Raw genomic sequence first — 26,359 nt, 5'->3', positions numbered from 1 at the left:
GTGTAGTGATATAGGCACAACAATGTTTATAGCAGTATATTCACAATAGTCAGGATACAGAACCAGCCCAGATACCTGTCAACAGATGAATTGAAAAAGACAATGTGGTATATATACACAGGTAAGTTTTAATCAGACATAAAGAATAAAATTATGACATTTGCTAGTGAACAGTCAGAACTGGAAAACATCATGCTAAGAGAAATAAGCCAGACCCCCAAAATCAAGGGTCAATCTTTTTTTTCTTATGCAGAAAGCTAGGTAAAAATGGGGGCTGGGCAGATCCCATGAAAACAGAGGGGAGATCAGTGGAGTGCAAGAAGGCAGTTAAGGGGGAGACAAGAAGAGTGGGCAAAGGGAGGAATTATGGAATTAAACTGACAAAATTATACTATGTACACATATATCACTGAAGCCACCTTTAAGTATATTTATAAAGCACTCCAATTAAAAAAAGACAGTAAGTAGAAGATCAGTAAAACAGAGGAAGTAGTGGTGGGAAAAAGGAAGCACTGAAGACTAAAACGGAGCAAACTATTCCTGCATGCATGATTATGTAAAAATGAACACTACTATTAGTTTAACTATAATACACTATTAAACCATTAAAAAACAAAAATTGCCAGGCATGGTGGTACATACCTGCAATCCCAGTGGCCTGGGAGGCTAAAGCAGGAGGACTGCAAATTTGAAGCAACTCAGTGAAGATGTTAGCAATTTAGTGAGTCCGTGTCTCAAAATAAAAAAAAAAATATAAAGGGGTGCGTCTCAGTGGTTAATAAGCACCTCTGGGTTAAATCCCTCATACCAAAAAAACAGAGAAACCTCTTGGTGAAATATACCTCAGGCTTGACCACAAAGCAAAAAAGAACAAACTAAGCAGAAGTAGTCTCAAGGGAGTTTTAATAAGTGAACTGTGAAAATGAAATGGAATTAACAACTGAGTTGTGAAAATGAAATGGAAAAGACTGTTAAATTTGAGTAGTATAATTTATCCCTCAACACTAGATGGCACTGTTACTAAATAAATGTAATGCCTGTGTGTAAGGGGCTGATATGGATTTGAGTTAATTTTAGGCAGGCAAACAGCTTCTGATAATCAAATCTCAACATTTTATGTTTTTTTGGGCTGGGGATGTGGCTCAAGCGGTAGCGCGCTCGCCTGGCATGCGTGCGGCCCGGGTTCGATCCTCAGCACCACATACCAACAAAGATGTTGTGTCCGCCGAGAACTAAAAAATAAATATTAAAATTCTCTCTCTCTCTGTCCCCCTCTCTCTCACTCTCTCTTAAAAAAAAAACAAAAAAACAAAAAAACAAAAAAAATTTTATGTTTTTTTTTGTTTGTTTGAATTTGACCCCCAAAATGAAATTTTATTTTGTTATTTATTTATTTAGCAGTACTAGGGATTAACTGAGGGGAGTTCTACCACTGAGCTACATCCCTAGCCCTTTTTACTTTGGGACAGGGTCTCACCAAATTGCTGAAAACAGGACTTGAACTTGCAATCCTTCTGCCTCAGCCTCTTAACTCTTTGGGATTATAGGCATGAACCACCACAGCACCCAGTAAAAATGGAATTTTAAAAGTATGTTAAGAACTGAAGGAATAATAACAACATCAGCACTATTTACATTAGAAAGTACACTTGCCTGAGTATCCACTTGAATTCTCAATGTTTGCAGATCCATCACTGGTGCTGTTATTGAAAGACTGAACGTTTTATGGCCTGTCATACTCCTTTTTCATCTTTCAATGAAATTGAAAAAAAAATTCTTAAAGAATTTTTCTGGTCCATTTCTTCATAGTAACTCTTTGAGTTTGGCAGTGTTAAGAAAGAGGAAAGGGGAAGTGACAGATCCACTGAACACTGTTGGCTGATAAAGTACAATGGAAGGAAATCTATAAATCTGGCTCTGAAAAATACATTAAGAAAAACTAAATTTATAATAAAATTTTTATAACAGAACCATACTTAATGTAAGTTTCACTGCCAGCATCCTAAATCCTGGTAGTATAAGAATGTAATATACAAAATCTGCTTTAAATTAATTACTTAAAACCTAAAAATATTATGGATACATTGCTGATGGGAATGTAAAATAGTACAGCCTCTGGAAAACAGTTTGGCAGGTTTTTAAACTTTTTTCTCGGGGGTGCTGGGGGTTGAATCCAGGAGTACTTTACCACTGAGCCACATCCCTCAGCCCTTTTTATTTTTTGAGACAGGCTCAACTAAATTGCTGAGGCTGGCCTTGAATTTACAATCCTCCTGCCTCAGCCTCCCAAGTCACTGGGGTTACAGGTACGTGCCACCATTCCTGGCTCAGTTTGGCAGTATTTTATGGAAAAATGTATAATTACCAAATGATCCAATGTTTGAATTCTTAGGCATTTATCTCATACAAGTGGATATTTATATTCATGAAAAAAGTTGTAAAAAGAGTAGTGGATAAAGTGGGGCTGGATTCATCATTGTACACTTTATGAATGTACTGAAATATGCTGAGCCCCATTAATATGTACAATAACACATGTTAAAAACAAAACAAAACAAAACAAAAAACCCTGTACCAAATATTCCTGGTTGAAAAGTGGTTAAACAAGTCAGGTGCAATGGTGTATGCCTGTGATTACAGCAACTTGGGAGACTGAGGCAGGAGGATTGCAGGTTCAAGGCCAGACTCAGCAATTCAGTGAGGCCTTAAGCAACTTAGTGAAACCCTGTTTCAAAGTAAAAAACCATCATGTTCAGATGACTGAAAAGCAAAAACATCAGAGCTGAAGGGCATAGTGGAGGAAAACTGCTCATCTCATGGCAATTGGAAAGCAGAGAGAGACAGGAAGGGGCTGAAGAAGGATAATAGTTCCTAAAACCACATCCTCAGTGACCTACTTTCAACAACCACGCCCCAAATGCCTTAAATTACCACCCAGTAGTCCAAATTCTTATTTTTTTAAATATATTTTTTAGTTGTAGGTGGGCATAATACCTTTATTTATTTTTTTTAATGTGGTGCTGAGGATCAAACCCAGTGCCTCAATGTGCTTGTTGAGCACTCTACCACTGAGCTACAATCCTGGCCTCTAGACCAAATTATTAATCCATTAAATGGATTAATCCACTGATGAGGTGACAATCCAATAATTTCCTAAAAGTCTCTGAACCTTGCTGCACTGAGGACCATGTTTTCAACACTTGAGCTTTTGGGAGGACATTCTAGATCTAAACCATAACATCAAATGACCTGAAAGTTTGGACTCTTAAGCATTTCACCCAGAGAAATAGAAATTTATATTCACACAAAAATATGTAAATGGAGGATTTGGGAGGTGGACTGGATAAAAGAGGCTTTATTTATCAACCAAATTATGGGTTTTACTTGATATGTTTTTTTATTAGACCATCAATTATAAAGAGAACTAATTAATTCAACAGTCACAAGATCAGATTTTAAGAATACATATAGCATTGAAAAAGGCAGATAAAACTACCTGCCCTCATGGAGCTTATATTTTGGTGAGCAAGAGAAAAACAGTAAATAAAGAAGAAAAACCATGTTAGCTAGTTAGAAGACTTAATGAGAAAGCAAAACAAGCAGGAGGATGGGGAATGGGAAGGGCTGGTGTTTTACACAGGGTAGGTAGAGAAGTCCTCACCTACATGAGGACATTTGAGATCAAAAGGAGGAAAGAAAGCAAGACAGTCCTGGGAGGAAAGTACTCTAGGCCAAGGGGACAACCAGAACAAAGGCCTGTCTTGAGGCAGGAGCATGTCTAGCACTTGAGAAAAGGCAAGAGAGCCAATGACATGGAGGCCAAGTGAGCAAGGCAGAGGGGTATAGGTATAGTTGATGCCATAGGTAGAGAGGTCAGATCATGTAGGGCCTTGTGGGCCATTGCCATCTCCTTGGCTTTTAACTGAGTGAGGCAGGACATCACTGGAGGGTTTTAAGTAGAGGAATACACTTAAGGTTTCCTCAGTATTACTCTGGCTGCTAGGCTAAGAATAGGGAAGGTAGAATTAAGGACAAATTCGAGAGACCAGACAGGAGGCTACTGCAAAATCCAGATCAAAGAGTATTATATGAACTAAGGAAATTACCTAGATGGTTGTCATTATATTATCACACATAAGACTTGGTCAGATAAGTGACAACTCAAACTTGCACTACAACACAACCCTTAAAAAATGTTTCTCTTTGTTTTGTTACTCTAAACAAAGCTAGGGCTTTAACTGTACAAACCTTATCTTGTGACCCGGAGAGTGTCTCTTCTAGTGTCTCAGTGCTTCCCAGATTGGAGAGTTGGGTGCTTGGCTGTAACCCAGGGCTGGAGATATTTGAGTCGCCCATCTGATTCTTAAAAAAAAATTAAGAAAGTACATCTTGTGAAAAAAGTTCATCATCTATTATTTGGTTCATAAAGTAGGTGAACAGAAATGTTACACTGAAAATAAGGAAAAGATCCCCCAAAATGTTTGCTCTGAATTCTCAAGTAAATAATTTATATAATAAATTTTTTATAAAGCTGAGCACCTAATTTTAGACAAGAGTGTTAGCCACAATTGTTATTTTTAATCACCCTTTAAGGAAAAGCTAATGGTATCACTCAACTATTTATTCTCTTGTAGTTTGTTGTAAGTTAACATGATAAAATTAACTCTTTTGGGTTGGATAGTTCTATTTGTACACCTACCTCCACAATCAGGGTAGAAAACAATTCTATCACTCCAAAAAAATTCTCTGGGATGGGTCCCATTGTAGTTATGCCTTCTCAACCACTCACAACAAGTGGTCTGTTCTGTCCTACAGTTTTATCTTTTAAAAAATGTCATATAAATGGTAGGTAAGCAGAATGCTTGCTTCTTTCACTTAACATAATGCTTCTTAGATTCAGCCAAGGTGTCATATGGTATTAATGGTTAATTCCTTTTTTATTGCTGAACAGTATTCCATTATATGAATATACTATGACTTAACCATTTGGTCATAGAATATTTATGTTATTTTCATTTTTTGATCATGAATATAGATTCAATAAGTTTTGTATGAAAAAAAGTTACATTTCACACAGTGGCATGTACCTACAATCCCAGATACTTGGGAGGCTAAGGCAGAAGGATTTCAAATTTGAAGACAGCCCTTAGCAATTTATCCAGACCCAATCTTGAAATAAATAAAAAGGCTGTGGATTTAACTCAGTGGTAGAGCACTTGCCTCATATGTGTAAGGCCTTGGAATCAATCCCTAGAACTCTCACCCAAGAGTTTTATTTCTCTAGGGCAAAAACTTAGGAAAGGTAATGGTGGGTCCCATGGTAAATAAATTTTTTCTTCCAAAAGTTTTATATTTTTTTATATTTTACACTTAGATCTATGACCCAGTTACAGTTGATTTTTGTACAAGGGATACATTTAGGCTGGGGTTCACTTTTGTGGGTATGTGCACATACATGGACATCCAACTGTTTCAAATTTAAATTCTAATTTGTATATAACAAAAAAAGTGAGAATATTTTTGTTTTTAGAATCCTCAACCAGCCAGGTATGGTGGCACATGCTTGAAATTCCAGTGACTTGGGAGGCTGTGATAGGAGGATCAAAAGTTTGAAGCTAGCCTCAGCAACTGAGTGAGACCCTGCCTCAAAATAAAAAATAAAAAGGACTAGGGAGATGTGGCACAGTGGTAAAGCATCCCAGGTTCAACTGCCAGTACCAAAAAAGAAAACAAAACCCCAAAACAAACAAACAAAACCCCCAAACTAATGATCAGATAGACATAAAAATTATGAATTTTTGGAAACTCAAGTTATATTTGGGCTATATGATCCAGCACTGTCCATGTCAAAACACATGATGGGCAGGGGGAAGGGGCAGCTCTCCAAACTTCAGTTCTGAGAAAGATAATTTTCTTGATACCATACTTCAAAGATACATGATGCTTAGCCTAGGAATTGGTACTCAAATGGGTGGGGATGTAGTTCAATTATGGAGTGACCCTGTGTTCAATCCCTGGCACCCCACCTCCCCCCACAAAAGGCTCCGTAACAAGTTCTTTTATTATGTTTTAATTTTCTATGCTTGCTAGGGATCAAACCTGGGGGCTAGGCAAGACCTCTATCATAAGACGGAAGATGTCATGTTCAGAAACAAAAAAAAAGTTGGGAACTTCCCTATAAAAATCCAGGTTTGTCATTTTCACAGAGAGGCTGAATGATAAGTCATGTGACAGTCATTGGCTGGGGCTGAGCTTCAACTGAACCTTTTACCCAGAAACGGGTTCTCAGTCTGCCTTAGTTCTGCTCTGGCCCACTTTATTCACTACAATGGTTGACCTGCCTCTTCAGGCATTTGAGTTTGCAGTACTTGTTGTTACATCATATACTCTAATAAATTCTTATGGATTTTACGTATTTTTGATACTTGTGTAAGGCTTTTGTGGATTTTTTAAAAAAATATTTTTTAGTTGTTGATGGACCTTTTTATTTTTATTTATTTTATATGTGGTGCTGAGAATTGAATGCAGTGCCTCACACATGCTAGACAAGTGCTCTACCACTCAGCTACAACCCTAACCCTATTTTATATGTTAATGATGTCATTCAGGCTTTGTAAAATTTAGGGGGAAATGCATACTCACAGAGAAACCTCATAGAGGATAATTTTTACAATATTTGGTAAAAAAAAGATTTCAAAATCTTTTGATCTACCACTTCAATAATTTATCCTAGGAAAAATTAATTCTACATTCTATACTTAGCTCCAAAGTCATATTGCTGAGTTCTTTCTTTCTTTTCTTTTTTCTTTTTTCTTTATTTTTTGGCAAAAATTAAAAACAAAACAAAAACCTGAACAAAATCCAGGGTTAGGGGCTGGAGATGCAACACAGTGTTAGAGGACTTGCCTGGCATGTGCAAGGTTCTGGGTTCCAGGACCAAAACAAACAAACAAAAAACCAAACAAATAATCCAGGAGTATAGCTATGGCTAGAATCAACTCAAAATGGGCCAACTGTCAAGGACTGTGGTTTCAACTATCTTTCACTCCATTAAAAATAGGAAAGTTGGTTAAAAGAAACTATAGGATTTATAGATAAAATTCTTATAGGATTTTAAGTTTTAAACAGTGTATTATAAATTCCCCACTCAAAAGTCTGGATTTCAGTCCATTATATTATATACATTGGACAGGGGAGATTCAGAGCTGGGACCAAATCCTATCACTGAGGCCTTGCTTACACCACTACACTCTCTGTTTTCTTTTCTTTCTTCCTTTTTTTTGGTAGTTGTGGATGGACTGCATGCCTTTATTTTATTTATTTTTATGAGGGTGCTAAAGATCGAATCCAGTGCCTCACACATGCCAGGCAAGTGCTCTGCCACTGAGCACCCCCACCTCTACTCTTAACTCTGCCAATCCCCCAAGTCTCTACCAAAGATAAACAAAGGGCCATCTGGAACCACGTGCAGCTGGTGAGAGTCTATCCAACACTAAGATATGGATCCATGGGTCACTGCTAATACCAGCTCCATTTGGTTAGATGACAGGCAAATACAGATAAAAAAACCCAAAAATGCTTACTTAGGAAAGTTCCACCTATTTACAGTTTTCAAAAACAGCATACATTAGAGGAACTGTCAGAGTTAACTAAACCTTAGTTCTGTTCTAATCTAACTTTAGACATTATTTTTTTTATTCCATACTGTTGAAGAATTTTCTTAAAAACAGATTACTATACTTTCCAAATTCTTTACTTTTGCAATATTTTTTTTTAGAGTTTTTTTTTTTTTAAGAGAGAGAGAGACAGAGAATTTTAATATTTTTTATTTTTTAGTTATTGGCAGACACAACATCTTTGTTTGTATGTAGTGCTGAGGATTGAACCCGGGCCGCATGCATGCCAGGCAAGTGCGCTACCACTTGAGCCACATCCCCAGCCCCAACTTTTGCAATATTTATATAACTAGAAATCAGCCCAGATTTTTAGATTGCTTACATGATACTGGACGTTTTTAAAAGCTTTGTGTAAAAAAAAAAAAAAAAAAATTGCTTTGAGGCTGGGGGTGCTGCTCAAGATGTGCAACGTTCAGGGGTCTGTTCCCAGCATAAAAAAGGAAAAAATATGAAATAGAAAGGAAAAAACTTAACTCAGTGTTTAGTAAGGGATCCCCTCTTTTTTTTCAAATGTAAGGTAAGCTTTTTTTTTTTCCCCTTCCCTTTTTTGGGTGGTGCAGGGGTTTGAACCCAGGGCCTCCTGCATGCATGGCAAGCACTCCACCACTGAACTATACTGACAGCCCTAAGGTAACCTAAAAAAAAAAAAAAATTCTTAAAATATATTCTCGATGTATTAGAGTCAAGAGCTTTTCATACATACATAAACTACTCCTATTTCTCCATGAGACATTGATGAATTTGAGACAAGTAGAAACTTTTCATGGGCTTGCATGTACATTTCTCCATTCAGGAAAAGAGACTGTTTTTGGTGGTTAAATACAGAAAACTTATCATAGTTTATGGTGAATATGACTCTTCCTTTCTAGAGAAAACTATCTTCCAGAACACTTTTTTTCAAGCTTTGTTCCCTGAATTCCAGATTCTTAAGATATTAAAGGGTAGTAATTGAGAAATGGTCCTGGTAGTGAAATTGCTCAGTCTTGAGTACTGCAAAGCCAAGAGGATGCAAGGAGGAGACACGCTAACAACATTTCCTCAACTCTTTAGCAACTTGAACCTTTTTTCAAAGATCATCTGGTATTACTACAGAAGCTAGTGCTAAAGCAGAACTGTTTGGGAAACATGGGCTTAGAAGGTGCTTTTTTTTTTTTTTTTAGTTGTATATGGACACAATATCTTTATTTTATTTATTTTTAATAGAGGCAAATGCTCTACCATTGAGCCACAATCCCTACCCCTAGATGGTGCTTTTCCTCAATTTGTTTCCTGAAGTTTTGGTAAGGTGAAGATGAAATTGGGTTAAGAGAACCAAATTTTAGTGAGGAATAAGGTGACAATTTTAATTCTGTTGAAATAAAAAACAGCCATGGAAAGCTTCAGTCTCACTCCAGTGAAGCGTGGGGCATAGAGGTATTGATGTCAAGTGAAAAGTCAGGATAGTTCCTCAGATATAGGCAAGCCTTCTATATACTGTCAAGAAGAAGTGTCCACTTCTTGGCACACAGTGAACTCATAAGCATGCATTGAATAAATTAACTAACATACTATAACTTCCATATTATCCAACTTTTGGAAGAAAATTTTTAACAGCTAACTTATAAGGTAAAATGTAAAATAGAAGAAAAAGACAATACTGCTTTTGAGAAAATTATCAGTTTCAGATAAAATTCCAAATTTTAAATCTGGAATTTAAAATTCTTCATGAAACTGTCTATCCACTACCAATTATAGATCATGAATATACATTTTAGTAATATGAAGTGCAAAATATTAGAGTACTTCTCAAAATCTATGTAAATTCCTAAGACTATTCATCATCCAAACTGAGGCTGCAGGTGTGAAAAAGATGTTTAAGTTTTTCCAGAACTACTTGATGTGGGCCAACTTCTTTCCTCCTTTTTCTTCCACAGTAATTTTGTTATTATTAGGATTTTTTTTGTAGTTGTAGATGGACAGAATGCCTTTATTTTATTTTTTTTTTCTGTTTAATTCTATGCGGTGCTAAAGATCAAACCCAGTGCCTCACACATGCTAATTAAGCAAGTGCTCTGCCACTGAGCTATTTTGCTATAATTATAAGTATAGGAAAAAAGCATTCTAAACTTTCCTATCCAAACAAATACTCTCAGGTAATAGATTTCTTACCCTTCAGACTTTACATGCTTTCTTTTTGGACCAATTATTACTGTTGGCTCTAGAGATAACTTATTCAGTCCATAAAGCCTTCTCGAAGGCCTTCTTCCCCCCAACCCCTTCTGGTCTTCCCTGGTCAGCACCTGGAGCACCTTACCCTTTCATACTCATCCTTGGCTCTGCTCAGCATCTCTAGGATGTCGATGGGCCTGTGGTCATTGCAGCCATTGGCCTGGCTGGGACTCTGTTTATCTCGAGCAGCTTGCTGGGATCGCCTTGTCTCTTCTTCTACCACACTAAAGAAGGAAAACCAGGTTTTAGAGAGAAAATTTGACCCAAGAGCTCTTGAAGTTCATCTTCTGAAGACACAATAACAGTGTCACATAATGATACTGTCTTTATAATACATAACACTGGAATGAGTTCTCATTCCAGAAATAAGGAACTTAATTACAGTTTCACCACCTCATTAACAACAGTGCCAACCAATATATTTCACATTTAGAACGACAAAAATACAGAATTCCTTTCTGGAGGTGGCGGAAGTAGGTACACTAAAAATTCCACTGAAGGATCTTCTTTTATAAGCAACTCAAATGCAGTCAAACTAAATGATAAAGTAAATGTGAAAATAACCACTTTATGAAAACATAGGAAGACTGCACAGTTGAATAACATTGTGGAAAGCTTGTACTGACACTAAGCTAGCCTTGAAAAAGATTTCTGGCAAATCTTCTAAAGTTAAATGATAGCACTACAAGTGAACAAAAGGATTGCCTTATTTTCTCTCTTCAAAATCACTAAGTGGGTGACTGAGATTAGTGTGGTTCTGGGAATGCTCTTTGTTTTGACTGGAATTATTTGAGCTAATTATTCACCTGAAAATCCACAAATCAAGTAAAGCCTCAGATTTTAAGAATGACATTGATAGCACATCTGTAATCCCAGTGTCTTGGGAGATTGAGGCAAGAAAATCACAAGTTTGACGCCAGCCTAGGCAACTTAGCAAGACCCTGTCTCAAAGTAAAAAATAAAAGGTCTGGGGATGTAGCTCAGTGGTAAAGTGCCCCTGCATTCAACCCCCAGTATAAATAAAGAAAAAAGAATGATACTGATAGGTGTAAGGACTTCAAATCTATCTATAGGCTTTCATTTTTAAAGAATATTCTCTCTTCCCTGCACTTGAAGCAATTACAGCAAAACGTTAGGAATTACAGGTTGGTGGCAAGCACATAGGTAGTTTATTTCCTATATTTTCCTTCAAGGTAGAATAATATATTTTAATAAGGAAACTAATTTTTTTTTAACTCATTTAGGTTTCAGTCTCAACTTGAATGAATAAACCCTGCCTGCCGTGGGATTTTATGGGAACAGCCATGACTTGGTGATTATATTAACAGAGAACTTGACAATGATGACAGGCAATAAATCAATTCAGTAATGAAGGGTTTGTTTTTATGGAATAGGATCAGGACAAGAATAGACTATTCACTGCCAGTTTATGGCTTCAAAACAGCCTACCCAAGAACTTCCAATTATTATGTGTGTGGTGGGGAGGGACATGATGTCTCTTTTATTTAAAAGAAATAGGTTAAAAAAAAAATCTTAATTTTTTTTTTCTTTTGGTGGCATTGGGGATCAAACCCAGGGCCTCTCACATGCCAAGAAAGCACTGTATGACTGAGCAACATTATTTTGGTTCAAAAGAGTATTTCTAATAATCACCTCTATTCACCTGTGAGGAGGCTATCTCATGAAGTTCACTACTGCTAAAAGCAGAAGCTGTCAGGAGTAGTGTAGCAGGACTCTTACATGAGTGATGCTTAGACTCTAAAGGACTCTTTCAGTTCAAACTTAATGAGAGATACCCTTGCCTCTCTATCTTCCTAATACCAAAACATGCCCTTAGGACTCTAAGATCAGGAATAAAACTCACTTTCATGAGTTCTCCAAAAAAATCTTACACACACACTCACACACACATATTTAGTTGTAAATGGACACAATACCTTTATTTTTTTAACGTGGTGCTGAGGATCAAACTAGTGCCTCACACATGAGAGGCAAGTTCTCCACCACTAAGCTACAATCCCAGTTCCTGAGTTCTCCAAATTTTATACCATTTATCTGAGCAAACATTCTATCAAGTATTTGTTAAGAAACAGTTTCCAACAGACTAGATTCCCTCTTCAGGAAAGTCAATGTTTTCTGAATGTAGTGGGTTTTCAACTTTGCCACTGACTATAAAGAAAATATCCAAAAAGACTTAGAAGTTCATTCAATTTCCTACATGACTTCTCAGTTTTTTATTTGACATTTTTCCTGAGTTTTTATTTATTTATTTATTTCTGCAGAGTTGGGGTTGAACCGAGGGCCTTGTGTATACTCAAGCACTTTACAACTGAGCTATACCTCCAGCCCCTCCAATTTTATAAACATCTCTTGGAATCAATCAATTCCTTAGAAAATTTTTATTATGTTGTGGCTGTCAAAACAGTCATGAGAAGAATTGTATTTAATGAGTACTGAAAGACATGCTTATTTATTGCAGTGCTGAGGATCAAACCCAGGACCTTGAGCATGCTATACAAGCACTCTACCACTAAGCTATGTATGTCCCCAGGCCAGATACATTTGTTTAGATGCACACTAAAAAAAAAAAAAAAAAAAAGTACCAGTATTTTTGGTTATCAAAGTGATATTCTGAATTACGTAGAACACAGAGACATACAGAGGCAGTTTTATTTTATTTTGGGGGGTTCTGGAGATTTAACCCAGAGGCACTTTACCACTGAGCTACATACCCAGCCCCCCCTTTTTTTTTTATTGGCAACAGAGTCATAAGTTGCTTAGGGTCTTGTTGAAGCTGGCCTTGAACTTGAGATCCTCCTGTATCTACCTCCTGAGGTGTTGGGATTATAGGTGTGCACCACTGTGGCCAGCTATTGGCAGTTTTAAAACAATGAAAAACATTCTGTTTTATCTTTGGTGATTATAAAGTCATTTATTCAAAAAAAATGGTAACATTTATAAGGCATTATCTTCCTCTATAAACAGGCCAGCTCTATTTTTTTTAATACTTTAATTTTGTTTCTAGTAAAACAAGCTGACAGTATGAAAGAACCTCAAATATTCTTCTCCCTTCCTGCTTCCTGTTTCTACTTCCTCATCCTATTTTAGGGTTCAATACAATATTTTCAATAGGTCTCAGTTTTCAGCTTCATTTGCCATCTGAAGTCTGGTATTAGGGGGTGCCACTTGCCTTTAAAGAGAAAAAATTTGAAAATAATTTTCTCTGTATATGTTAGGGCTCAAGGAGCCAGATTCTCTCATTTAGGGTCAAAATGCTGTCATGTTGCAGGAGAATATGTGAATATGTTAATATACTCCTAAATTTAGGTATTTAAGACAAATATTCTGGATGGATCAACAAACCACATGTGTTTTTCTAGTAACCAGAAGAGTCAGCTGCCTTCACTGATACTTTCAAAATTAAAAACAAGTTGGGTATGATGGTGCACACCTGTAATCCTAGCTATTGGGAGGCTGAGGCATGAGGATCTGAAGTTTGGGGATTAAAAGGTTGAAACTTACCAAGACCCTGATTCAAAATAAAAATAAAAAGGGTGGGAATGTAGCTCAGCGGCAGAGTGCTTGCCTAGCATGTTCAAGGACCTGGAGGGGAAAAAAGTGATGAAGGGCTGTGTGTACAGCTCAGTGGTACAGGGTTTGCTTAGCATTCTTTAAGCCCTAAGGGCAATTCCCAGTAAACACACACACAAAAATGATCATCAAAGCAATGCCTTTGTTAAGATCACGAGATGAAGTCCTCATAATGGCATCAGTGGCTTTATGAGAAATAATGCAGACCTGCACTAACATGCCTGCTTTCATGTGATGCCCTCCTTCATATTATGATGCAAGAAGACAACCCTCCCTAGATGTTGGTACCATGCTCCTAGACTTAAAAATCATAAACCTCTATTCCTTATAAATTAAATGAGCCTTTTTGCTGAAAAACAGATAAATCTTTTTTTAGAGGTAAGAAAAAAGAGGTTCCAGCCCTTTTCCTAATAAATAACTACAAGTTCACAGGGAGAGATGCTCTCCAGGGTGAACATAGTAATAATAAACATGGGCCTGCTTTCTGAGCTCATAGCCAGAGCCGACAGAGTAGGAGACTAATAAGCAACCAATCAGGACATGCCAGGACATTCCTGATTATAATTTGGCTTTGGCTATGTGTACCTTTCTTAAAAAAATGTAAACTGAAAACTGAAGTTTGGGGGTTAACTACTTATCTATGCTTTTAGGACAATTAATTAAAAATTAGAATGTTAAAAAAAAAATTAGTACTGTTTTCTTCCAAACATGCAGTATAAACCTTGCAGGAGAGCAAAGGGAATTTAGATTTGACAGATGGGGAAGAAAGATCTACATTTCTGAGAAGATTTAAGCAAAAACTGAAGAGGAGGCAGAGGTACACCAGAACACATTGTCCATGCAGCACTGTCCAAGTTCTGTAGCCCCTGAAGCTCCTTCAGAACCACAGTGTCTTGGGCTCCCAGAATACAGACTGGCAGTCTAGTAATATGGATAGGCCACACAAGATATTTTCTACAGGCTAGCTTGAGAAAGGACATGAGTCACCCTTTAGAACATTAATTCAATGAAATTTTCCAAATTTCAAGATTTTGGGTTGTAACAAAACCTTCCGGAAGATAATCTGTTAGTGGATTGGGGACTGCTAAACCTAGTCTGTGTCAAAAGCAATTTTGCTTAAAGGAATTCAAATGGATGTGTGCAGGAGTTTTCTTACAGGCCACTGAATATAGTACCATCTGTTACAGTGGAAATTTGGATAGCTACTGCATATGCTGGTCAGGCTGTGTACTGGATTAGCTGACAGCCTCTGGAGCTGGGCAAGTTGGTCGCCCTAACTTACAGTAAAGTTTTGGTTAAATTATGAATTGTTGGACCAGATATGATACAGTCATTATAAATACAACTGGGGAAAATTTAATGCCTTGACATTAAAAGCAGAATATACAGCATGAGGCTATTTTTCTAAAAAAAAAAAAAACAACAATCCACATATCAACCTGATGTATTCATGAAGAAAAAGACTGGAAACAAACAGACATTTGCAAACACTGGAAGTAGTAGAATTATAGACAAGTTCAGAGTTAGGTTTTTCTGCCTTTTTCAAATTTTTGGCAACAAAAAGGAAATCAACATACTTACTCAGCCATGAGTTTTGCTATGCGGTGACAGTCATTCTTATCATAAAACCAGATACTGTATATTGACACTTGAAAAACAAAGAGAAAAAAAAAATGGTAAGGGGAAATAAGGTTTTAGCATTTGCATATATAAAAATAATATATTATCACCAAAGAATATCACTGAATTTGTCATCATACCCTCACATTGTTAACAATCCCTCTAAAGAGAGAAAAAATAAAACAAAAAATCCCTAAACTCCTTCCTTCCCAAACCCTGTTTAACAAATAAGGACAGGTAAAATATTTAGATAAAAACTGCAAAGAATAGCTGATTTTAGACATTATTATCAGATCTCATTAAACTTAGAAAGGACCCTAAAGTTTAAGATTTACCATTATTTATGTATTATCAAGAAGAAAAAAGATTGCCAATAAAACTAAAACTAGATCAATATAATTGATTTTAAGATGTATTCCAAATTGATATTAAAATATGAAAATAGGTCTTTTTAAAAAATAAAAACCATGTTCTGTGGCTAATCAAAGACCACAATCTTTTTTTTTTGTATGAGTAAACCCAAGAGTGTTTAACTATTGGGCTACATCCTCATCCATTTTTATTTCTTATTTTGAGACAGGGTCTCACTAGGTTGCTTATAGCCTCGGTAAGCTGCAGAGGCTGGCTTTGAACCTGTGATCCTCCTGCCTTGGGTTCCTGAGCCTGTGGGATTACAGGTATGCATCACCATACGTCATCACCATACCTGTAATCCCAGAATTTTTATGAGTCTCTTGAATCCTAAAATACAGAATAAAAACTATGTTACAGTAAAAGTGAAGTTTTAATAAAAAATAACAGCTTTACATCCAAATTCAGATCAACTGTTATATGTGATATGGACTGAGCTCAATCACTCTTCTTTTACTATCCTTTTTACTCCTCGTATGCTGACCAGCGCAAATAGTCTTCAAAAAGTATTAGCTGTAAGATAAATGACCCTTATTTTTAAAGATGACAATATATAAAATTAATTGTATTTTTTTGGATATGGTAGGTAGAAATCCTAAAGATTCAAGTCAAAATAAACATGTGGATGGGTAAGGCTTATTGCTACCATGTGCATCCATCATGACACAGCTTGCTCAGCTATTTTCTCCTTTGATACTTAAGATGATGATGGGTATCATTATGCTTTTTTTTTTTAAACAAACTTATTTTGAAACAATTGCATTTTCACATACAATTAAGTCAACTCTCCCAATGGTAACATTTTACAAAACTATGGTATAATATTACAATCAAGATACTGATATTCAATGAAGTTACAGAATACTCCCATGGCCACAAGCATCACTGGTGTCTTTTTATAGTCAAATACACCTCCCTTGATTTCCTCCCAGTTCTGACCCCTGCCAAATACTACTGTTTTCCATTTCCTTCCTTCCTTTCTTCTGGTAATGAGGATTGAACCAGAGTACTCTACCACTGAGCAACATCCTCAAGCCTTTTTATTTTGAGAAAGGGTCTCATAAAATTACTGAGACTGGCCCTGAACTTGTGATCCTACTGCCTAAGCCTCTGCAGTCACTGGGAACAGTGCCAAATTAATCTCTTCTCTATTTCTATAATGTTATCATTTCAAGAGTGTATATAAATGAAATCATATAGTATGTACGAGGATGACTTTTTCTGACTCAGCGTAATTCTCTAGAGTCATCCAAGTTGTTGCTTGTCTCAATAGTAGTTGCTCACTCCCAGTAATATTCCATGGTATGGATGTTCCATTGTATTTATTCACACATCTAAGAACCAGTTTTTGTTTATTATGAATAAAGCTGTTATGAATTTGTGTACAGATTTTTGAGTGAAGATAAGCATTTATTTCTCTGGGTTAAATGTCCAGGAGTACAGTTACTGAGTCATTATGATAGCTGCAAGTTCAGTTTATTTATCTATTTTTTTAAAAAATATTTTTTTTAGTTGTTGCTAGACCTTTATTTTATTCATTTACTTACATGTGGTGCTGAGAATTGAACCCAGTGCTTCATACATATAAGGCAAGCAGTCTACCACTGAGCCACAATCCTAGCTCCTATTTATCTATTTTTCTTTTTGTGGTGCCGGGGATCAAACCCAGGGCCTCCAACACGCTAGGCAAGTATTCTACCACTGAATCACCCCCGCCTCCAGTCCCATGTTTAGTTTAATAAGAAATTGGCAAACTGTTTTCCAGAGTGACAGTGTCACTTTACACATTCCTATACATGCAAGAGTGATGTAGTTTCTTCACATCCTTGCATTTGTTGTTACCACTACATTTTTTTTTAAGCTATTCTGATAGGTGTATGGTGATATTTCAATATGTATTTTTGTTGGTGGTGGTGATACTGGGGATTGAACCTAGGGGTGCTTTGCCACTGGGCTACATCCCTACCCCTTATCTTTCACTTTCAGACAGGATCTGAATTGCTTAAAGCCTTGCTAAGTCATTGAGCTTGGTCTGGAACACGCAAACCGCCTGCCTCAGCCTCCTGAATTGCTGGGATTACAGGTTGTCACTGCATCTGATTCATTATGGTTTGAATTTACATTTTCCTAACAGCTAATAATGTTGAATATATTCTCATGTGCTTTTTTGCTATCTCATATCTTCTTTGGTGAAATGTCTTTTGACTCTTCTAATTAGATTTTTTTTCTAACTATTGAGCTTTGAGAATTCTCTACATACTTGAGATACTAGAACTTTGTTGGAAACAGGGTTTGAAAATATTTTCTCCCAGTCTGTAGCTTGTTCTTTAATCATTTCAGGAATGTCCTCTCAAGGCAAAAGTTTTACATTTTCACCAGGTCTAATATATCAGTTTTTCTTTTAGTGATCTTGCTTTTGGGGTCAAGTCTATGAACTCTTTGCTTAGCATTACTTCCAAAACTTACATTATTTTTCTTTTGGTCTAATATACCAGCATTATTTGTTGAAAATGATAACCTTCCTCTGTTGAGGGATCTTTCAGATTTTTTTCAAATATCAGTTGGGCATATTGTATGGGTCTATTTCTGGATTTTTTTATTCAGTCCCAATTATTTGTTCCTCTGCCATTACCACACTGTTCTGGTTACTGTAATTACAGAAGTAGGCCTTAATACTGGATAAAGCAGTTGGGTGCCGTGGAACATGCCTGTAATCTCAATGACTTGGGAGGCTGAAGTAGGAGGATTACAAGTTTGAATTCAGCCTCAGCAACTTAGTGAGACTCTATCTCTAAATAAAAAACAAAAAAGGCTAGAGATGTAAATCAGTGGTAAAGCATCCCTGGGTTCAATCCTTAGTATTCCTCACCCCCTACCAAATTGTTCAGACCAATTCCTTCCACATTATACTTCAAGATTGTTTTAACTTCTAGGCCTGGGCTTTCCCATGTAAATTTTAGAATAACCTTCTCTATGTCAATGAAAAAAGCTGCGTAGGTTTTGATAAGAAATGTATAAAATCTATGGATCAATTTAAGGACAATTAACATTTTTACTATGTTTAGTCTTTCAAAACACAAAAGCAGTATTACATTTATCTATGCCTGATGTTTTTTGTTGTTACTTTGTAATTTTCAGCACACAGGTCAATCCTGTACATGTTGATACCTGAATTTACTTTGCTTAGGAGTGGTTATAAAATATACTGATTTTTAACTTTGTTTTCTACATTTATTAGTATATAGATATGTAATTGGTTTTTGTGTGATGATCTCATATCCTGAGACCTTACCAAACTCAATTATTAGCTCTGTGAGTGTGTACATATACAGTTATGTCATCTGATTGCCTTCTTCCCAAATCAGTAGGCATTTTCTTTCTTAGCTCATGGCAGTGGCTGGAACTTCCAGTAATGTGCTGAATAGCAGCGATGAGAATAGCTATCTTCATCTTTTTCTTGATCTCAGAGGAAAAGCATGAAGTTTAGGATGTTAGCTCTAAGTTTTTGTAGGTACTCTTTATCAAGGTGAGACCATTCACTTCTTTTAACTCAAAGAGTTTTTATCATGCTGGGTGTGGTGGCACATGCTTGTAATCCCAGCAACTCAGGAGGCGAGACAGGAGGATCACAAGTTTGAGGCCAGTCTCAGCAACTTATCAAGGCCCTAAGCAACTTAGTGAGACCCTGTCTCAAAAAATAAAAACAAAAAGGGCTGGGGATGTGGCTCAGTGGTAAAGCAACCCTGGGTTCAATCCCTCATATATATAAAAAAAATCATAAATGTGCATTAGATTTTGTCAAATAATTTTTTTGCATCAAAATGATATTTATTTTTTCTTTAACTTATTGCTATGTATATTACATTAGTTTTCAACACTGGACTAGTTTTCTATTTCTAGAATAAAGCCCCCCGGGCATTGTATATGCTTATTTTTAACGTATTGCTGAATTTGACTTTGGAATATTTGGTAATGACTTCTTATGTCCAAGTTCATAAAAGAAATGATCTGTAGTTTTATTTTCTTGTACTGTCATTGCCTTGTTTTGGTATCAGGGTAATTTTAGCTTTATAAAAACAGTTGAGAAGTTTTCATTCCTTTTGTATTTTCTGGCAGATACTGTAAAATTTATGTTAATTATTTTTAATTCTCTGGTTAAAACCACTTGGGCCTGGGGATTTCTTTTTCAGGAGCTTTTAATACATTCACAGATTCAAATTTCTTTAATGTTTGCAGCACTAATCCTGTTATCTATTTTCTCTTGTTTGAATTACATAGTTTGTAGTTTTCAAGGAATTGTTCCATTTCTTCTAAGTCTATGAGAGTTTAGTTTATGAGAGTATAGTTGTTTGTAAAATTTCCTTATTACCCTTTTGATAGCTGCAGGACCTATAACATAAGTTCTTTTTTTAAAAATTTCTTTTTAGATGTTAATTAACCTTTTTAAATTTTTTTTTAGATGCATGGATCTTTATTTTTATTCATTTATTTATATGTGGTGCTGAGAATCGAACCCAGTGTATCACACATGCCAGGCAAGTGCTCTACCACTGAGCCACAGCCTCAGCCCTGTAATATCTCATTTCATTCCTGATTCTGGTAATCAATGTCTTCTCTCTTTAGTCTTGCTAAATTTTTGTTAATTTCATTGTCTTTTTTCAAAGAAGAAGCTTTTGTTTCATTGATTTTCTCTACTTGCTTATTTTCACTGACTTATACTCTCATCCATGTTAATCACTTTCTTCCATTTGCTCTGAATTAATTTTGCTCTTCTTTTTCTAATTTCTTGAGGTGGGAATTCAGGAGATTCTTAGCCAGTGTTGCTTGGTGGGGTGGGAGGAGTTTCTCATGGTCAGGCCACCTGAGGCCTCTAGGAGGGGAAGGAAGCCTCTATCCTTCACAGATGAAAATAGTTTCCCAGGCCAGGCTGGTTGTGACATGATTTCCTTTGTCAGTCCCACCCTGTCCCCTTCATGAAAGGGAGGGAGAACACTTCCCTGGTGGCCATTCATTATCAGCAGAGCTTCCAATCCTTCCATAGTTTTGACTGGCTCACCTAGTACTGTTGGCAGGAGTCCCATTCAAGTGAAGGGAGGAATGAGTCTACCTGGGTTTGTGTTTGTAGGTTGAGAGTTAAGAAAACACCAGATTCAGGTCTTCTTCTGTTCGGCAGGTTGTAAGACATTCTGCTGTGTTGTTCTGCCACTTCTGCATCCCTCATCAGAGCATTTTCCTCTTTCTACCTTTTAGGGTTCTCCTCAGTATTTCCTGTGTTATTTCCAGATTCTATAGATGTACTTAGCAAGGAGAAGCAGAGAGAGACAAATCTATGCCATTTTGTTTGATTATATATAAGTCCCACTATGCATTTTTATGGTTGGAAAAATAAGTCAATGGAGAGGCTAAGGGACTTATTAATACATCAAGAGGAAAAACTAGTCCTAGAACCATAACTGGAACTCAGATCTCCTCATTTGTAAATTATCTTGCCAATACACACCTTTTGCCTAAATCTTTTTATTTTAAATATTTATTTTTTTGGTGTTAGGTGGACATAATATCTTTATTTTTATATGGTGCTGAGGATGGAACCCAATGCCTCATGCATGCTAGGCAAGCACTCTACCACTTAGCCAAAACTCCAGCCCTTGCCTAAATCTTAATACATTCAAATAATAGAAGTATTTAAAAAATTTTTAATGCCTCATGAGCAGCTGGGATTACATTCATGTGCTGCTACACCCAGGTTCAGTAACGTCATAATTATTTTACAGAAACAAAGAGATTGTGGGCTTCAATTATGCTTAAAGAATAAAGCAAAACATAAAAGAAAGTCTATGAATAATTAAGTTAAAAAATTACACATTAAAAGGATAGCATAGGATATATAACATATAAATGCTAGCACAAGAAATTTTAAATAAATTAAAAATCTCATAACTATCAATTGAACTCTAAAGATATTAGTAATGTACATCAATGTAGAAAACCACTGTTAATAAAGGTCATTTAATGGCAAATTATTTGTTTTATCCTGAATTGAGGTCATTATTCCACAAAAGACTTCATGGCAAATTACAACTTTAAAATTTCCCTTCTTAATAGATGTAAAAGTTTAATTGGATTTTTCTATTGTTATTGCAGAGTGAACTGAAACACTGATATACAGAGTGAACAACTGGCTTTAGTTCATGGAGAAAATCATAAAAAAGATTTTTTTCCTCTACCTTGTTTACAAGGGGGCTTCCCTGGCAGAGAAAACCTCTATAATCACACTAAATCTGTCCTAAACCTTTGGGCCCCATGTCTGGCTGGCCATGGGTCCTGCAAGTGAAAGCACTACCTGAAAAGCAGACTAGGATGATCAGCCTCTGAGATTTCAGACTACTATAACTTCCCATTTTTGGAAGCCATTTTATACTGACTCTCCTGTTTACTGAATTTCAAAGTACTACAAGTGTTTCAAACAGAATAAAAACCCAAATGAATAACAAGTCATTTTGAAATGTTTTACATGATACAAATCAACAAATTGACTAAGCTTTGAGATCTCAAGGGAAAGAGTACAGAAGTAATCTTGCTATATAGGAGGTAATTATTAAGCATTATCTACTGCAGGGTCTTTAGCTCTTAGCAGCTAAAGCTTACCCCAACACAGAATAAATCAGAACAAGGCTTTGAAAAGACTCCATATATGGCAATTACATGCAATCACCTTTCTTTAAATATGCCTCTTCCAACCTTGGCTAAGGAATACCCAAAACACCAACTCCAAATATGAGAGATTTTGTTTTCCACTAATACATATATATGTCTGGACATACCCATATGATTTATAATGGTAAGAAAAAGTTTACATTATGTAATATATCAGGCTCAGAGAGGAACATACAACTTTTTCTGGGTAAAACAGATGCAATTAGTATGTTTTCACAGAGGATTCTAAATCAAACTCTTAGATCCATATTAAAAATCAAAACAAGTCCATCAAAGCTGTCAAGTTAAGATAAATCTTCACTTATGTCCTCTCTTTTTTCCTTAGAGAAATCCAATATAATTTAGAAATACGACACATGCTTCTATACTTGTACATACATTATCAAATAAACTGCCAAAAGAGAGTCAAACGCTTTCAAAGGCATGTCTGCAGAAGAAATACAGATAAGGAAGCCATAATGATAGCTTAATGGGTAAAGGATAAGAGTCACACTCAATTCTGCCAGAAGCAGACCTGTAGAGGTTCAGACACGCATCCAAGAATCAGCTCTGTCTGCCAACATAACGAATGCTCAATGCATGCAACTGGCAAGAAAGCCCAGGGAGCTGCCACTAAGCCTGTCACTGCCACTAGTGAGGAAAGACAGATAAGTTCACCAGATAGCTAAAACTGCAGAGACTTTGTTTCTAAACCAAAGCTAAGAATTCTTACCTTAAGAGAACTCACAATCAAAGGCCCAATATTTTCTGCCAACAATTTACTTGCTAAGACATCCAAATAATTTCCCCTAATTAAACCATAGGAGACTTAAGTTTCTGGCAATATAGTATTATTTTGCTACAGCAAGTAATGATGGCACTGCACTGTTTTACACACGAATTTTCTCAAGATGAAAGCAAATTATTTAGTTAATGGATATCCAGTGACAATAAGTCCTAAATGTGTATAGGCAAGTTACTGAGAAGCTTAAGGGTGGTATGACAGAACATTTGATTACTGTTAGGTTGTACTAAAATCAAGCACAGATAATAATATCCAAAATCAAATGTTTCCTATGCTTTTCAGATGAAGGCTCTTCCCTGTGGAAAATGTAATAAATAATAATGATAAGAGTTAAAGTATTTGGATTATTTGATATTGACAAATTTAAAGCTGAGGGGAAGAGTTTTCTATTTCTTAGAGAGCCGTGTTTGAAGATCCAGCAATTTATGATTCAATGTTATACTTAGTTTTTCATCTTGAGTGGTGTAAGGCACATACAAGATCAAGAGAATTCAAATTCATTTGAAGACTTTGTCAAATCCCTTTACACTTCTAGGGATGCTGTGAAATGTCACAAAACAGAGCTGGGAATCATTCTTATGCATATGTTGTCCTTTGATTCACTTATTATTTAGATCTGACCTACTTTCTAAAAAGATTTGAGGAAGCTGAAGATTTTCTCAGTATGGTGCCAAGCAGAAAAGGGGGTCTAATAAAGCCTTTTGGTGGTGGTGATAAGAGTTATAATACTTCTAAAGATACTGAAAAAGATCTACACCAGAAAACAAAAACAAGATAACTGGCTTTGAGTATAGTCAAATATGCTTTTATATTACTTTTATAATCAGAAGGACCTTTTCTTCTGATATAAAACATGGAATACTGCAGCTATATAAACATGCTTATCAGACTAATGACAAAGCAAATGCTTGTACCTTGACAGATCATTTCCTTTAACACAACAATAAGCCTGATGGCTCTCCATGAACACCAAAAGCTTGGGAAAAAGTAGGAAGAAGGAGAAAGGATATAGACAGACAAGACAGTCTTACAATCCCAAGAGGAGATTTTGGTAGGATGCAAACACTTGGGCAAGAAGATGCTATGGATCTACAAGTAAGGCTGGTAAATATGGTTCTGATAATTTAGCAGCTTACCCTTTTTAGCCCCCCAAAAGCCCCCTCATCTCAGAACATCACTGAACACTAATGTGGAAGAGAGAGAGCTCAATTTCTAAAATTTAAGTGGTAGTATCTACTTATTGAACAACACTTAAGAGACTTATATAATTTTAATATGCTATTCTCAAGCTCCTTAGTTTATATTATTAAAACTTGGTAACATCTCTCTAAATCAAATTAAGTCAGAAGATATTTATCAGAAATACTGCTTTCAGTTTTTTCCCCCCGCAATATTATAATCTCAGTAATAGGATTCAGACATATGGAATGACCACTGAACTTGTTTGAGTATTAGGGAAGTAAATCCAACAACATTATAGTCGATCATTTCTTTTTCTTTTTTTAAATATTTTTATTTTGTTTACTTATTTTTATGTGGTGCTGAGGATCAAACCCAGTGCCTCACATGTGCCAGGCAAGAGCTCTGCCACTGAGCCACAACCCCAGCCCATGGTTGATAATTTTTATTTATCAAATTTTATTCTTCAAATAATGAAGAAATGGGCAACCCCAAATAAAACAGTAAATCACACAAGGGTTTTGCCTCAGCTGTTAAGAATTTATAGTCACAACTGTATGGGTACTCACTGCTCCTTCAGGCAGGAGAAGCATACACTATAAATGACTGGATGTGACACAATGCTGGACACATCAACCACCACACTTTTATGTATCGTAAGAGAGAGATAAAGGGTGAAAAGCATGTCCTTTGGCCTCCATGAAGTTGAATTCCAGTTTCTTAGGCTTTGGGAAATAGATTGGACTATAGAATAAGAAAGGTATGGGTGTGGGCAGGGGGATTTTTTTCCTTAACTTCTAACGTCCTACATTTTCCCATCAATTTACTAAGAGATCATTTAAATCAGAGTTGTAAGTACAAATGCCTATAAGGGTATTAAAAAATCCTGGTGTGTGTCTGTGAGGGAGGGAGGGAGAAAGAAAGGGAGGGAGGGAGAAAGAGAGAGACACGCACGGAGAGGGAGGAAGAAAGAGAGAGACACACACAGGGGGCGGGGGAGAGAGAGAGGGAGGGAGGGAGGGAGGGGGAGAGGGAGAGGGAGGGAGAGGGAAGGAGGGAGGGAGAGAAGGGAAGGGAAATGTTGGGAGCAAATGTTATGCTTTCCTTTAAAAATTTGGGCATACCTGGACATAATGACTTTGTGAGTAACTTGGATCTATGTGGATTTCTCAGGGCACTGAACTTGAAGGGTTGAGGTTTATACTGTCCACTCCAGATTTAGTGGTTATTCTGTATTTCAATTTTTCCAATCACAGTGAACTTCACAGTATAAATTCAAGGTGAAAATTTATGTACATGTTAATATATATGTCACTTAATATGTAATTGTGGTTTCCTTTGTAAATTCTCAAAGAATAAACATTAAAAGTATTAAATATTAATGTGATAATTATCTAAAAGGGATTAACTGCATGTATGATTAGCTTATAAAATCTTTACAATTAAGACAGCAAAACAAAAGATAAAAATTGCTTTTATCTGATAACATCTTGGTGGGGGCATGGGGATGGGTGGGAGAGGGAAGCTAGTGATTAGTGAACATAATGAAAAGGAGTTATTTTGGAAATTTTGAAATACTCACGGACTCAAAGTTACCAAGAAGGTACTTGGTAGAGGTTCTACTAGAATACTAAGTAGTGGTCTATAATGAGACAGAAGTAGTTCTTATTTTAAAAATGTCTGACCTCAGAGCACCACAGAGTCAACACTTTCAGTCTAAGTCACTGTGTGTTCTCATGGTGTTTTCACCCCTTTAATCTACACATGTGGCAATAGCGAGGCTTTTTCCTTATCTTGGTCCAGGAGGCTGGACTAATGCAGTTGCCACAGATCCTTTCTCCTTCACTGATTACAGGATCATACCAACGACAGCAGTGTCGCAGCTGATGGTAGAAGACTGACTTTCTTTAGGCTACAAAAACAGCACTGTGCTGAACTGAAAGATCACAAAGGATGAACCCCAGAACTTTTCTTACTGTTTATAAATTCCTCTTTCAGTTTGGAGGTAGAACTCACATTTTTTGACTTGACAAATTATAAACTCATCTTGCAAGGAAATTTCTTGCACTGTGCTTTAAGTCTGAAGATTTGTTCCAAATGCCAACAACCACCTACCATCTCTACTGTTCTGAGTCTTGCCCTTGAACTGAGAAAGGACAAGCAGAGAGACAGA

General features: G+C 36.4%; 1 protein-coding gene across 4 annotated transcripts in view; it reads right to left on the bottom strand.

Annotated features, from left to right (window-relative positions):
* The window catches only part of DCP1A (decapping mRNA 1A), a 56,057-nt gene that overhangs the window by 14,968 nt on the left and 14,730 nt on the right, over positions 1-26,359 (bottom strand). For all 4 annotated transcript variants that reach the window (XM_081284251.1, XM_081284249.1, XM_081284252.1 and 1 more), the window contains exons 4-6: positions 15,057-15,123; positions 9,970-10,108; positions 4,249-4,362 (exon numbers count right to left, since the gene is read on the bottom strand). In XM_081284251.1, coding sequence (XP_081140377.1) covers positions 4,249-4,362; positions 9,970-10,108; positions 15,057-15,123 — 320 coding nt within the window. The remainder of the gene's footprint in view (positions 1-4,248; positions 4,363-9,969; positions 10,109-15,056; positions 15,124-26,359) is intronic.

Source organism: Spermophilus citellus (assembly GCF_964194105.1).
Source record: "Spermophilus citellus genome assembly, chromosome: 3".
In the NCBI taxonomy this organism is placed as follows: Eukaryota; Metazoa; Chordata; class Mammalia; order Rodentia; family Sciuridae; genus Spermophilus; species Spermophilus citellus.
Note: the sequence above shows the minus strand (reverse complement) of the source record. Positions and strands in the feature narration are given on the sequence as shown.